The 15572-nt window shown below is 38.1% G+C and overlaps 1 protein-coding gene across 1 annotated transcript; it reads right to left on the bottom strand.

The window, feature by feature from the left end:
• Positions 1–953: 953 nt before the first annotated feature.
• LOC578590 (cholinesterase 1) lies at positions 954–14330 on the bottom strand. The gene is made up of 10 exons (XM_030973341.1): positions 13825–14330; positions 11734–11916; positions 10731–10890; positions 10077–10154; positions 9240–9358; positions 8078–8251; positions 6870–7312; positions 6020–6214; positions 1883–2064; positions 954–1357 (listed from the first exon to the last, which is right to left on the bottom strand). The coding sequence occupies exons 1-10, from the start codon at positions 14020–14022 to the stop codon at positions 1242–1244; spliced, it is 1848 nt and encodes a 615-aa protein (XP_030829201.1). The 5' UTR covers positions 14023–14330; the 3' UTR covers positions 954–1241.
• Between the last annotated feature and the right edge of the window lie 1242 nt (positions 14331–15572).

Genomic DNA, 15572 nt, shown 5'->3' with positions numbered 1-15572 from the left:
GGCAATAATATAAAAATATAGAATTTACAGAAGCAACAAAATCACATGGCATTAAACAAAAAACACATTAAAATTGTCTTGCTTTTCTCTGACATCCTTCCTTGCCTCCTTTCACTACCCCCGCCCCCTCTTCACACTCTCTCTCTCTCTCTCTTTCTCTTTCTTTCTCCCGTACTCTTGAAAGTCGTCATGTTTCGACCATCATACTTTTGTGTTAATTAAAAGGAATATACATGTACAGATCGATCCTCATAAGCAATAATACAATATTTACTTTGATTCTCTCTTGTTGCATAATTTTCCTTCAATAATATTTTGATATTCCCATGTTTACTCAAAATACCTAAATTTTATCACATTCAGAACAGAGGATTTATATTTTCATAAGAGTATAAGAGTATGAGAATTGTTCGGCACCTTTGACATGCAGTAGGAACCTTATCAGTTTATAAAAAATTGCCGTCATAAACTTTGAAAAATTGATATTATAGCCTTTTGTGTGTTGGAAAAAATGGGTACGGTTGTCCATCACTTCTTCACAGTGACATTCCCGATTTAGCCAATTTGAAGAGCCCGTACCTATAATCGTGATTACGGCATTTAATATTTTTTTAAATTCTCATTTTATGACCGATTTCGTTCGAAATTTCACCAGTTTACGACTTTAACCAACTTACTTCTTCTGCTTTCCTCTAGAATAGTTTTGATATCATGGTTGGATTTCTCTTTACGAATATGTAATCAATTAAAATTAAAAAGTTAATTTGAAGTTTATGGTAGACGCTTTATTTGGCTTTGATACACGATTACACGATTTGGTTTATGGTCTTGATGATTTGAATGAAAAATACAAACTTATTCAATTCAAATTCCGTTTCGGTTTTATAAAAAATATACCAACGAAAAGTCCAAAGACTAACAATAATTGGTTCACATTGTATCATATAAAAATGCGTTAAAACAGTAAATTAAAAAATTCAGTAATAAGTAATAAGAGTACGAAAAAATATCACTAACAAAAAAAAAATGATTGTAAATTATAAAGTGGTATATTAATATAAATACATTGACTAGACTATATACTATATAGCGAAGGCTCTGGTATACATGGTAAAGGAGGAGCATGCGCAGTCTCTCATAATGGATTATAAGTCATTCTAATATGAGTTTTTGTAGGAATAACTGATTTCATTAATGATGTTAATATCTCCAAAAGAAGAGGAACATGCTAGGGAATGTGTCTAATTGCATGTTGGTTGCTGTTTGTATTCTTCAAATGTCTGTTGCCATTCAGTCATATCATCCTTCCAATCATCGTAGCTCTCACGCCAGGCCTTCTGATCTTCATCGATCGAACCTGAAATATAAACATATTGGAGATAAAAATCATACCATCAATCGGTGTTTTAGTGGGATAGATGGATTGACATAATTCGACTTAAGTAGCCCCTCACAGATATTGGATGCTGTATGTGCTCATCTTTCCACATTTTATCCCAGTCTTGACAATAACATTGCATCCCTTTTTGCAGTTACAAGAATGATGCAGAGTATCGTAATATGAATATCCTAAAATAAATAGGAAGAAATTTGGTCCTCACCACCTTTTGATCACTTCTTGAAAATGAAATCACTTTTTAAATGGTGAAACAAGCCAATCTCTGATGTGTGGAGGTTAGGCACACGAAGGCCGAGATTAGTCAATTAAAAAAAATGATGTCAAGTTTTGCTTTCTATATATTTGATGCACCACGGCTATAAACAATATTGCAATAAAAGCAGTGCAGGAACATAGTCCCTTGAATTTAATTGTGGATGCATTAAACACTTTACGACACATCATGACGATGAGATTTTGAATAACTAATTTCTAAAATCTTACTTGAGAACGCTTGAAGTGCTGTCACGTATTCGTTCCAGAAATGGCACTGTCGGGCTCTTAGAGCTCTGCCTTCACCTAGCTGCAGGGCTAGTTCCTTGTGGTTGAGCTCAGGGATCGTATACAGAGGCCAGAAATCCTCCTCTTCTCCAGGCTCTTCATCCATACTTGGCTTGCTGGGATTTCTACAAAAGCAATGTCAATAATATAATGTCAGCTGAATAAAGTTAAATCTTACAAACAGTACAGAGTTTGCTGTAACCTACACTAAACGAAATCATCCCTTGAACCCTAGACGAAAATCTTTGCCCCACTCTCACCCTTTACACCATGCCCCGCTTGCAACCCTAACCATAATTATGTTTATCAAAATAAAGCCCGCAGCAAAATAATGTCGCCACATGAGCAATTTCGGTTCGGCCGTAAACATGATCGCAAAGCCTTTCGAAAAATAAGCTCAAGGGCAATTTCAAAACCCTTTTGTATATCCCATAGAGTTGATTTTCGGATTAGTCTTGTTCAGACGGGGTTTTGCTAGTCGGAGTAAGTTAATCCCTGCAGCAGTAAATGTATATTTCACTTAATTTGTCCACACGCTCTTACTCTAAACAACTTGCCACGATTAAGTTAAGGAGGGAAAATGGAAATCTTTATCCTTCCATATCTCGAAAATGTCAACCCCCCCCCCCCTCGGTATCTGGAAATGCGCCTTCTTTTCCAGCTTTAAAACAACAACAAAGTTGTCAGTCTGAAGCATGACCTACCCCACCTCTAACCGGATCAAAACAACCATTGTTCCAGCCCCTCCTGCACCCCCCCATCTCCCGACAGGCAAACAAATCAGCGCTATACAGGGCAACGTGCAATCTTACAACCGGAAAAAAAGATGTGACGACACAATGCTTTTTCGCGTCCAAAGGCCAGCGCCTCTACTAATATGGGTCAATGCGTAAACTCTCCAAGCGTTAAGATATGACATCACAATGATTCCTGCCCATCGCGCAAACTTTCATCCAATCGACGCGCAGTAACCACTCACGTGATATCACAATGCGTTACGCGCCGGTATGTTTACGTTTCGAGAAAATGTGTTGCTAACGCTCCATTCTTTACTGAATTCCCCTCGCATTCAGATGTCTGTACATATTGCTTGCTTCACAATGCCAAATCAGTCTATGAGAAGGCGTCGATCCTTTGGTCGATTCAGAAAGACAGTGACCACAGGTTTTCGAAAATTATGCTGCTGCGTTCGAGGTAAATAAATGAATGAGATCCAATGAGATAGATGGCATTCTCATTATAAAGATGAATCCTTAAAGATTATTAAAAGGCAGGGGCGCGTGCAATAGGTGTTTAACGAAAGCTAGTATTTTTTGTTTTCAATGATATTTTATTTTCTCCATTGCTTTTAACAAACAATAACAAAATCAATACATAAAATAATCTGCATGTTAATATTATTATATAGAATATGATTTTACATTCACATCTAAATAATACAAATGAAATTTTACTATTTACATTCCCACTTAAACGAGATAGAGATAGAGGTCGTTTCATTTGAAAACCAAGATGCGATGAGTTTTTTTGAAGAAAAATGAATGAACGAAAAGCGATTTGCGGATAAGAGAATGACATTTCGACATTCTCATTACTATTTACAGCATCTACTGAAGACGAACGTCCAGTCGCAGTGAAAGTTGATGATATTGCAAAGGTGAGTTATTTTCGAGCAATACCAAAAGTCGAATCCTCTTCTGAAATTGTTTCAATTATCAGTGTCATGCCTAGTAGTGTAAATAATAGACAGAATACACTTCAAATTGTAGTCATTTTTTTTTTTTGGGGGGGGGGGGGGAGGATTATAGACTAGAATGGACTTTCGAGTTCCCATTGCTGTTTTTACTGGAAAATCAAATTGTTCATTCTCGATCATAATTCATCTTTTCACTCTCTTTCCCTTCTTTAATCTTGCAGTCCCACCTTGCAAGTGGAGCTTCAAACTTTGATATTCCTAAAGTTGACGAGGATTGCAACATCAACACCAAACCCCACTTGGCCGTTCCTTCAGCAGTGTCTGACGACGGCGGTTATGATGACGACAGCTTGAGTTCGATCTCTGACTGGTCTTCGCTATTCGATGAGAGCGACGATGATGAGTCGAGTTTTACTACCGTATCTGAACTATCGGACTTTACATGGGATCTCTTCGAAGAGACCAGCAGCAGCACAATGGACTTGTCAATCTCTGAAGTGGATGACGACGGTATTGATAATTCGTCCTTGTTTTCACGAAGTGACGGTAGTGAGGAAAATCGTAACGCAAAGTGAATGCAATTTTTTTTTACTACCGTCACTTCGTGAAAACAGCGACGAATTATACCATCGCCCAAATGCTGCTCGAGCAGTTGCTTAATGAAATCGTATAATTTGTTTGTCATTCCTGAATACAAAAATAAAAAGGGTGTTGAGAATGACAAAAAAGCTCGTGTGTTTGTGCATTTGTTCTCTTGAATTTGTGTAGACTCAAGTGTAAGAGAAGGCTGTTTTGCTCTCCACTCTCGAAAAGAGCATGAATAAAACACCAAAGTTCGACACGAAGATTACCATGAAACACAATGACATAGGTATACGGCACTATATAGAATATATATTCAAACCGAGTAAAGTTATTGACGAGAAATAACAATCCGCTGATGATAGACATACCGGACAGGCGTATGTAAAACGACGTAACTGTAGCTGATTAAAATGACTTGCATAAGATAGAATATTGCCTGCTGTAAATCAACGAAAGAGTAGATACTGTTTGGACGTCGCACGCTTTTAAATTTTTGCGCTCTGGTTGTATATTTTTTGTGCCTAGATCACGTTGATTTATTTCAAAGGGATTACATGATCTGCGGCCCATCTTTGCTATAGTGTACTTTAAGAAAGTAAGAAGGCCCAACTAGCGACCAGATCGAAGCCATGATGATCTCATCAATGGGCGCTATAATAGACCGAATCGGTCTCCAAAAGAAACTGATTCGGCTCATTCTGCTACATCTGAAAGCAATATCGAGGCGAGTTAATACGACCTTCCACCGACCAGCGTAACTTTCGCAGAGCCATCTATACACAGAGTTGGGCCAACCCGGTTCGAGTTGGACACAATATGGCGACTACTGCTTTGATAAGCAGGCAAAAAACAAAAGAATATACGCCAGGCTGTGACCCAGTGAAACCAAGTTTGCCAAACTCTGTGTATAGATAGCTCGTGAATGGTCACAATGCTCCTGGGTGAAGCATCCACAGAGTCAACTTACGCCACCCTCTAGTCGTGCTAGCGAGTTACTCCTGGAAAAATCAAGGAGTAATTATGTCGGGGTAAAGGTAGGCGTAGCTAACATGATCATCGCTCAGACGGTCACTACTTCGACCTTTACACTAACCTAACCATATTTACCCCGACTAGCTATTAACACGACCTTTACCCCAGGGTAACTTGCCTCCGTCTGAACAAGACTTCGTATCATGTTCGCACATTTTAAAAGGCGATGACACGGTTATCCAGACTGCCTTTGGTTGAATTTTCAAGAGTCTTTACCCTCGTATTGGTACAAAGCCCAAGGTTGATTGTTACAGATTTTAATCATACCTTCTTAAAATCGTATCCGAAACATGATTATCCGATAGTTAGCTTAAATTAGGGTTCTACGTGAGACGGGCCTGGGGGCATGAGACCATTATTTAGGATGAATGATCTAGTTCTATGGCAATGAAAACTCAGTTTCCCTTTGGAGCCAGGATAAGCTTTTAAAGGGAGTGTAGCATGACGAGGCTATGTGTCTTTTCCGTCGACTGACTCGGGGCTAATCGGGTATACGACTACGGACGATTCGACCGCAGTATTCACGTCAGGTATGCAACATATACGCGGAACCAAATCATGAGGAGAACTTTGGTTTGTTTTGCGAACGCTAGCGCGCGTTGGGCGATAATCAAGTCCATTCGTTTACATGCAATTGTCCAAAAGAAGTCGTAGATGGCGTTAACCAGTATTTGCCATGCTACACCCCCTTTAACTCACATATAACTCTATTTTGAAGCAGAGTTAACGTCCTTCTGGCTCTGAACAGTTGATATGCATGGCCTTACCCTGAGTTTGCAAAGTTCGTCCAGAACTTCATAAGCTTTACAGAGAGCGCCTTTTCTTCGTCCGTCAAGTTGTGTCCATGGATATCTTTAAGTTCTGCAATGAATGGATGACCCCAGACAAAGGTCAACTCTTCCCCATGCCCAGCACCCAGCCAAGGAATATTAGGAATTACATCACCATACTTGAATAAACTCCTGAAAAAATGGGGAGAAATCATATCAAAATATAAATCAAATCAAATTTATGTAAATAGATTTAGATTATCATCAAAAATTGCTTACAAAAAAAAAAACTGCTTACAAAAGATGGATGGAAATAAGTGATAAATTAATAACTTAAATCTTTAAAGTATACTGACACAAGTGATCAATATTCAATTACAAAAATTCAAAATCTAGGATTAGGCCTATTGATGCAGAAGTGAAAAGAAGAATCAAAACAAGTTAAAATTAATAGCAGAACTGCTACTGTTTGTTTACTTTATTATGATCGTAACTACTTTCGAAAAATCAACTTAATTCAATTTAAATACCATTATTGTATATCCCATAGTCATCATTTTCGAATTACGTATAGGTTATTCTAACATTCGCATATTTCAACAGGTGGCGCACAGGTTTTTTAAGAATTGACTTGGGTTGATTTTTCGAAAGTAAAGTTAGTAGATCATGTTTTGAAATTGGAAATTGTTTTGGTAACTTGTTGGGCAAACTTGCTTTTCAAAATGGCATAGCGACCCCTCACGCACGCACACACGCACACGCACACACACGCATACACACGCACACACACCCACACGCACACACACGCACGCACACGAGCGCACCCACTCTATTGCTAATGTCTTACTCAGATGGACGATGCGTCATGTAATATTTGTAGACAGTACCACCGGCTTGTGCGTGCACCCTCATCACCATATCTGATGTACAAACGAAGTCGAAATCAGTGCCGAAATCAACTGTGGATTGGAAGTAATCAGCAGCACCATCATCCGCCATCGTCCAGTCAATGTACTCCTGGAACACGGCATCATTGACGATCTCGTCGTTGCGGTCATAGTAAATCATGACATATCGGATGAAATTTTCAAAGGAAGTGCGATTGATATAGGGTGGTAGCGGGCTACCGAAGGACTCGGGAAGAACTTGTAAAATGTACAACGTTCCTTCATCTTTGTTGAATCCCACCATGACTGGTACGTTGGCAAAGTCTCCCATCTTGTAAAGATTGGTTGGGGTATCTTCTAAGAAGGTTCCATCCAAAGTCACGGGATAGGCTGCCTGGTAAATCTAAATGAAATCATTGAAGAAAAAAAAAAAAAAATCGTTTGTATGTAGACCCCTTTCGATGCATGACTTCTCTTCTTCTGACATTTTATCAACAAGCCTTGTTTTTATTTCGAGAATCATCAACAATAATTGTGTTTAAATAGAACGTCTTTCGATGATTGTTTGATAACAACTTTCTCTCTCTCTCTCTCTCTCTCTCGCTATCATCTCGCTATCATCTCTCTCTCTCTCATCTCTCTCCATCATCTCCCCCTCTCTCTCTCTCTCTCTCTCCCCCCCCCCTCCTCTCCCCTCTCTCTCTCTCTCCCTCTCCCCCTCTCTCTTCCCTCCTCATGTATCTCTCTCTCTCTCTCTCTTTCTCTGTATTAAATATAACATAACAGTAGAGGTGTCGTGGACGAGTGGATATGTCAACGGACTGTGGATCACAAGCTCCGCGGTTCAAGTCCCACCGCGGCACTAATGTCCTTTGGCAAGACATTGATCTACATTTGCCACTCTCCACCCAGGTGTTAAATGGGTACCCGGTAGGATGCGAAAGCTTATGTGCTTAGATTAGCAAGTGTGCGCTCGTAAAAATGACGCCTGGCTGGAATGCTCCCCAGGGAGTGGAGAATGTGCATGCATTGTGTGCGGGTAAGCCTGAATCCGATGACCGGGGTAATAATATATATATCTTTAAAGCGCTTTGAGAGGGCCTTCGGTCTTGAAAAGTGCTATATAAGAACTAGCTATTATTATTATTATTATATAAATATTGATTACCACATCGGCAGCTTGAGTGAGTGCTGCAGGATCTTGTACGTTCCTCAAGCAGGAGACCAAAGCAGCAGTAGATGATACATCATCGCAACCCATCGATCGTCCAAGCTCTTGAGCCTTCTCCGTCTCTCCAGCAGGGTCGTGCTTGAAGGCCCAGGGATTCAATGCTGTTCCGCTCTGTCAATCATAATTATCATCATAAAGAAATATTATAATTGTACTTTCTTGAGAAAGTAAATTGATGGCATCAATGATAACAAAGCTGCTTTAGTGACCCCCTGTCTACAAAGGCCCTTTCCCTTGAAAATGGTTTCTCATTGAATCATGTACTAAAGGAACCTGTCTACAAAGACCACCTGTCTACAAAGGCCACTTTTTGTATTTCCCTTGGGTGGTCGCTATAGACAGGTCTGACTGTAAAGTGATAAACATTTTAGATGTCGATTAATTTCAGATTGTATTTTCAGATAATCATTCTATCTGCAAATTCGTTCATCCGTTTATCTATTTCACTTTACGTCAGGTACCTAATTAAAGCTGAATATCGTTAATGGGGAAATACAAAATTACGATCCATCCCCCCAAGGAAAATGTGTGATTGGTTATCTATTTTTTTCGTCTATATTCATAACAAATAATTTGTTCAAGTATATCGTTCGGTGTTAGTTTAAGACAAAGTTACCGATTCCCTTTAAATTAAAGGGATCCGGTAACTTTGTCTTAGATCCTTTAGAAATAATCCTTGATTTAGCTCATACTGAAATTATTATTATAAACTTTTAGGTCAGTCAGGAACTCCATGACTTTTACAAGCCGATCGCCTGTCTGATTATCAAGATATTAATGATTGGAATTAAAAAAATTGAAAACCGTTCGCCGAACGGTTTTCATAACACTACAGTCTATTGGGGAAAACGAGTATGGTAAAACCGGTCACTCAAAGATTTTTTACTTTTTTGAGGCACATCTTGATCATTTTGAAGCGCGATTTTTTTTAGGGCTTCAAGCCTTCAATATTACATGTAGGACCGTGTATCTCAGATTTAACATTGTTAAATGATCCCTAAATTAAGATGTGTTTTTATGTTCTCACTTTTATCGGGCATGAAGAACATGTGAAGTTTAGTAAATGTTTAATCCAAGTTAAATGATATCGAAGACAAACCTGGTAAATGGCTTGACTGAAGAACCCTCGACTGAGTTTCGAGAGAACATGAAAACTAACACTTGCTCCTCCAGCACTCTCTCCGAATATAGTGATTCGGTCCTTATCACCTCCAAAGGCTGTCAAATGAATTTTCAATATTTAATTTCAATAAACATTTATTTCCTTCAAAGACAAAACCAACATAATTGTCATGAAATATATATTAACAATCAAGGAAGGAGGCGAAGTTCCCTAAATTCAGTGCACGAAGTTGAAGTTGAAGAAAGATAAATAGTGGCGTGGATAAGAAATACCAGTTTGTTCAAGATATTGCAGATCCAAATTTCTTTTTTGTTTCGGGAAGGGGAGGTTTTTTTATTTAAGGATATAATTTTGTTTGACTTTGTTTTTCATGAATAAGTTATATCGAATTACATGCATTGGTTGTGGATTAAGGAATACAAACATAACGCCTTAATAGCGCATTAGTCTATCATTAATGTGTCTCATAGTAATAGGGACTTTTAGATTCTGCACGATGAGAACGTGGACTGCCCTTTTAAGGCAATGGGACGGCCTTTTAAGGCACTGGCAGTGACGTCACATTGCCTTAAAAGGGCAGTCCACGTTCTCGTCGTGCATAATCTAAAAGTCCCTAATATCACGAGACCTAGCTCCTACCTCTATTGCCTCTCATTTAACTATCTCATTACCATGAGTTCGTTTACACGACAGTCGTTGTTAAATTTAAGCAAGAATACACAACACATTGAATGAGCGATAGCAGAACAAAAGTCATAAAGAAATAGACATTTTCAAATAAGATTTTTAGAGATGAGTATAGACCGCTCTTACCTTCGATGTTGTTATACGTCCATTCCAAAGCAGCAACCTGGTCCAACATTCCATAGTTACCAGGAGCTTCAAAGTCCTCTTTGTAAAACAAATCAGACATATTAATTATATCATAATAATTGTGTTTACATGCATGCTCGTTATATTTACTATTTACACAAACGGGAGGATTTCGGAAGTATAAAACTTTACTGTTAACTTTCGAATACTTGCAAGCTTTTCGAAATTACTATTAGGGACTTTTAGATTCTGCATGACGAGAACGTGGACTGCCCTTTTAAGGCAATGTGACGTCCTTTTAAAGCACTGGCAGTGACGTCACAATGCCTTAAAAGGGCAGTCCGCGTTCTCGTTGTGCAGAATCTAAAAGTCCCTATTCATGAGTCAGCTAACACGGATCTATACCAAAGCTTATCTACTGATTATGTCTTGTCAAACAGTTGAAGATGGTCAATGGCTGTTCTTTGATAATAATATCCATCAGGTGGTTAGGTCCATTTGGGTAATAACTCACATGGTCTAGTTTGGGGTAAAATAATGAAGAAAATAACATTTCCGTTAAGGTAATAGATAAATGAAAGGGGAAAAAAAAGGTTAAACTTTTGTGACAGCTAGTTCCCTTACTAGAAAATCTTCAATGACCATCAAACCTACCGGTTGAAAACTGTGCAAAGATGGCCAGTCTGTAGTTGATGGTAACTACGATGACGTCACCAACAGCAACCATCGGAACACCGTAGTAATCATAGTCCATAGCCGACCCAGCTGAAAACGACCCTCCATGAATCCACACCATGACAGGTAGTCCAGACGACTGCGAGTAAATCAAAACAATTTCAGTTTCCCGATTTCCTCCATGCACAACTTTGCAGTGATAAAGCAACCGAAGAACATTCCTCTTAATTTGTCATATTTATCACGATTGTGGTTATTGTGAAAAACTAAAATATCAAGAGAAAATTTCAAAATATGTATTTCTATTTTTGAGGAAATATTTGATGTGTTCGAACAAAATGAAGTAAAAACCTAACAGTCAAAGAATTCATATGTGATAGGAAACTTATATTTTCCCGTTTTTTTCAATTCAAAGTCATTTGAATACATACTGTATGAGTTATGTTATTATAGCCAATTAAAACTAACCTTAGCCTTATGTGTCATCTTTTCAATGTTCAAAAATGATAATGACATACACTGTCGCTCATATAGGTGGAATATATTTGTTTTACCCCAATTTATGGAATTATTTTAAAAATAATTAAAAAATAATAGATCTAGATAAAAGTATACATTCTCAGATTTTATTGAATAATAATTTGACAATGTGTGTTTTGCGTGTCTGCTAAAGCATGTGTATGCTACTATGCTTATCAACTAGGGGACCTACGCCATAAATGACCTAAGTCATAAATGACAGTAATGAGGATTAATTTTCCACAAAAGGGCACTAATATAGCGCATCGACACGGTTTTCATCCTGGGGCCTCACACTTGCTAGGCCATTGCTTTGTCACTGAACCATGACTGTACGCAGCGGGGGCTAGGGTAGGGGGCAGTTTCCATAAATTTATTTAAAAAAACAGAAAAATGCAATAAATTTTCAATAATTTATTGCATTTTACCCCGGTTCCCAACTAACGGTAAAATGAAAAGATACCTTCGGGCTTGGTGAGTAGACATTGAGATAAAGACAGTCTTCTGACATGACTGGGTAATAGAGGGCGTTGGATTGGGCTTGTTGACATGCTGGTGAGAACTCGGTCGCGTTCCTGTCACCTGACCATGACGTCATCGGTCCTGGAGGAGAGAACCGTTGAGGAGGACTGGCAAATGGAACACCCTATAAAGATCAACAAGATACACCAAAATTATGAAAATACAGCATGTAAATATATTCTTTATATCTTTAGACAGCTAAGGTAATATTATCAAAATTAATGTTGTTTCGAACTTATCTTTAATTTGTGGTTTGAATAAAATTGTATATCATGATAGATGAAGATTGATTTGGTCTTGATCTAAATACACTGTTAGAAAAAAATTAAACAAGTTGTTTAAAATTTTAAACAACCCCGAGTTAACCGGTGAATCGCTCAACGTTGTTTAAAAATTAAACAAATTAAGGTTGTTTACATTTTGAACACTTAGTTGTTTAAAAATTAGGAAACCTTTTAAACAACAGTTGTTTAGTAATAAAATTGCACAACTCGGTTGTTTAAAGCAAGTTGTTTAAATTTTAAACGATAATGTTTAAATTACTAAGCAACTGTTGTTTATTCAGTATTACTGCACAACTGGGTTGTTTAAAAGGAGTTGCTTAAATTTTAAACAGAACTGTTTAATGGTTATTATCTGGTTGTTTGAATTTGTGAAATGACCTACTGGAACCACTCCTGCAATAATCACAACGATGTATACACTGTAACATGCAGAGCTTGTTGCCAATTTACTTCAACATTTTGTTCATCATATTCATGGCAGTGAGGGGGGGGGGGGGGGGGGGGTGGGAGTCAAATATATTGCTGTACACACGCGCGACCCCCAAAACGTAAACAAAAATTAGTTTGAAGAGCGTGAATCATTTAGGGTGTCGACATGTTTGTTGTAGAGTTTATAAAAACGCATTTAGGATACCCTTGCCTGGACTTTGTGTTTTCATGCTTTGTTTTGTCTGCATATGTTGTATTTATCAAGGACTTTATTTTACAGGTTTGAGACATTGTTTGAGGGTGTTAAACTTGATTAGGGGGTAAATTTTCCAGTAAAAGCACGAAAAAATCGAAAATTGTTCGATTTTGACCAGTTGAAAAAAAAAAACTTGTTTGGAGGGGGTTTGGGAAAAATCTGTGGTCACGCGTGTGATATATTCTGACCGCCCACCCCCCCCCCCCCAAAAAAAAGGGGGGGGGGGTATTTTGTAAACTACAATTAATTTACATAATGATTACTTAAATTTTTTAAAAGAAAAAATTGAAATAAAAAAGTAAGGTTAATTGAAACGAAAACATTTTTAGTAGCCAAGACACTATCTATATTTATCTATCTATCAGGCTATAGTTCATCCAGATGTTGGACAAAGCCCTTCTCATAACATTTCCATTCGCTTCTGTCTCTAGCTGTCCTAGTCCAAGCAGCCGTTCCCATGTATGATGTTAGGTCATCTCTCCATCTTCTCTTCTGCCTTCCCCTTCTTCTCTTTCCCATCCTTGGTTGCCATTCTGTTAAACGATTTGTTCATCTAACTCTATACAAATATATATACTGTGTAATATAGTGTCATGATCAACACTCGTTCTTTCTAACGGCCGACATTTCAAATGCCGTCGATCATGGTATTTACTGTTAAAAGACATTAATCAGAAGTAAATATTTAACCGCCTCCAGGTAAATTCAAATTAAGCAGAAGTAAACGTTGATTTCACGAAAATTTATAACTTATATTTTGTGATATATAACTTTCTACGACAGATGTATTAGCATGAATCTAGTCGAGTGGAAGGCAGCTCAAGTGAATGTGCCGACATAGGAATGATTATATAGCTCATATTCATCGAAAGAGTGTTCAATGTGGCGATGACAATCCTAAACATTCATGAGACAGAGGGGAACCCCCCCCCAAAAAAAAAACAAAAAAAAACAAAAAAAAAAAACAAAAAAAAAACGCCTCTCTGCCGCCCTTTAGCTCCTGGCTATCTCTGGTGGAAAATGAATGACTTGCGTTATTATAAGTTATCATAGGTCTACTTACCAGAAATAAATCGACATTCTTTGTGATATTGATGAACTTATTCTCACTGAATTCCACCGTCTTTCCGACTAGTGTTCCTTCGTTGACCGTCACACGAGGACTTTCACCGATCACCCCAACGATGAAGTTCAACATCGACAACGTGATGGAAAGAAACTTCATTTTTTTAATTCCAGGGAATGATCTTTCTGAGACCATGCATAGACACAAAATACGCACGATCTTACTTGTAAGAATACTGGTACTATATATTTTATGCGGTTGACAAGGTTGGTTTGTTTTTCGTGTTTGCAGACGTAGTCAGTGCTATGTAAACAAAGGTTTCATAACACACTGGGAATGTTGGCATTTACATCCATACTATTACGTGATTGGCACAATAATAAAGTTGCTCAATTGCAAATTTTGTACCATTTCAGAGCTTTAACCATTAATTTTGTTCCTCAACATATAGACCTATTTTCTTTTAACGTTTGTTGGTAAACACCAGAGTTGCATTAAAACAAAACTTCTTCCCTGGGCAAGAGCCGCAAGAGCAAGGTATGTCCCATACGTTTATCAAGTATTACTGAATTGTGAACATAAATTGATACCAAAATATTTGATGTTAAATAGTCTGGTTTTGCTTTAATATGGCTATCAGCTTGAGAAAGTGACCAAATACTGAAACGGATGAATCTCAGATCAGTATGGTCGGTAACGAATGGATCCTCTATCTCTCTCTCTCTAGTTACTATTTAAATCTCATTTCAATTATTCCTCTTCGGCCTCGTTCTAAGCATTTTAAAAAGAAAGTCTTATCTACATGTAATCGTCATAAATGTAAGTACATGTATGAGTAAATTCTTTTATAGTGTGTACCCCCGCCTACCAAGAGAATATTTAAAAGCTTTGTATTAAATAGGCCAGTTTGGGCGATTACGTAATGCGCGGTTACTGTAACTAGGTCGGTCAAGCTTTGCCATGCCGCCATATTGAATCTGTGCATTTTGTATTAGACTGCCGGTCTATGCCGTCGAATTTCATTCATATCTTTCTATCGAAACTGCGTTTATATATATGAATTTCTGTTTTGGCCGGAAATGTCTTCCAACTTGCCATTCAACAAGCTGAGTTTCAGGCAGCTGCAATATTTTCGACGGGGGGGGGGGGGGGGGGGGGAGAGAGAGAGAGAGAGAGAGAGAGGAGAGGGAGAGAGAAAGAGAGAGAGAGAGAGAAAGAGAGACAGACAGGGGGGGGGTTGAGAAGAAGAGCCACCTCTCCTCATGACAGGTGAAGACCATCCAATAAGGTCTAAGTATCAAGAATGAGGGCACACAAGTTCATAAAAAGAAAAATACCATTAGGAGGGGTTGTAGAGGCTAGCCCTCCCCTGATGATTCCACTACTAAATTTGCAACACAGGGTTGTTTTCTTTATTGATGATGATGTAAATTAGGCATCAAGGGAAAAAAATAAGAATTTGGGAAATATTTATTCAATATGAATAATCATAAAATCACTTAAGCATCTCTGCACTAGTTTGACCAGGAGGGATTAGACCTCCTGCATGGTCACTGATAGGTGGTTATCTCATCAAATAACATAAGAAAAAGGGGATCATTGAGGACCAATGGTCACTGATTAGGTATTGTTTGCTATACAGAGGGCGCAAGTAGATATAAGTAGTGCAGTGGGGCTTTAAAAGAAATATTTTATGATTTAAAGCTGATGTGAAAGAATGGAAGGATGGAGGTCTTTTAATCAGG

The sequence above is a fragment of the Strongylocentrotus purpuratus genome, unplaced genomic scaffold (assembly GCF_000002235.5).
Source record: "Strongylocentrotus purpuratus isolate Spur 01 unplaced genomic scaffold, Spur_5.0 spur5_scaffold_6, whole genome shotgun sequence".
NCBI classification, from domain to species: domain Eukaryota; kingdom Metazoa; phylum Echinodermata; class Echinoidea; order Camarodonta; family Strongylocentrotidae; genus Strongylocentrotus; species Strongylocentrotus purpuratus.
This window is presented reverse-complemented; position numbering and strand designations above follow the sequence as displayed.

What these genes read in the sequence shown, in the direction of transcription:
- LOC578590 (XM_030973341.1), bottom strand. Translation starts at nt 14,022, where the DNA reads ATGGTCTCAGAAAGATCATTCCCTGGAATTAAAAAAATGAAGTTTCTT. An exon ending in CTTTGCACAGTTTTCAACCG is followed by an intron (nt 10,155 to 10,730) that starts GTAGGTTTGATG and finishes TGTTTTACAAAG; the next exon opens with AGGACTTTGAAGCTCCTGGT. An exon ending in ACGAACTTTGCAAACTCAGG is followed by an intron (nt 2,065 to 6,019) that starts GTAAGGCCATGC and finishes TTGCTTTTGTAG; the next exon opens with AAATCCCAGCAAGCCAAGTA.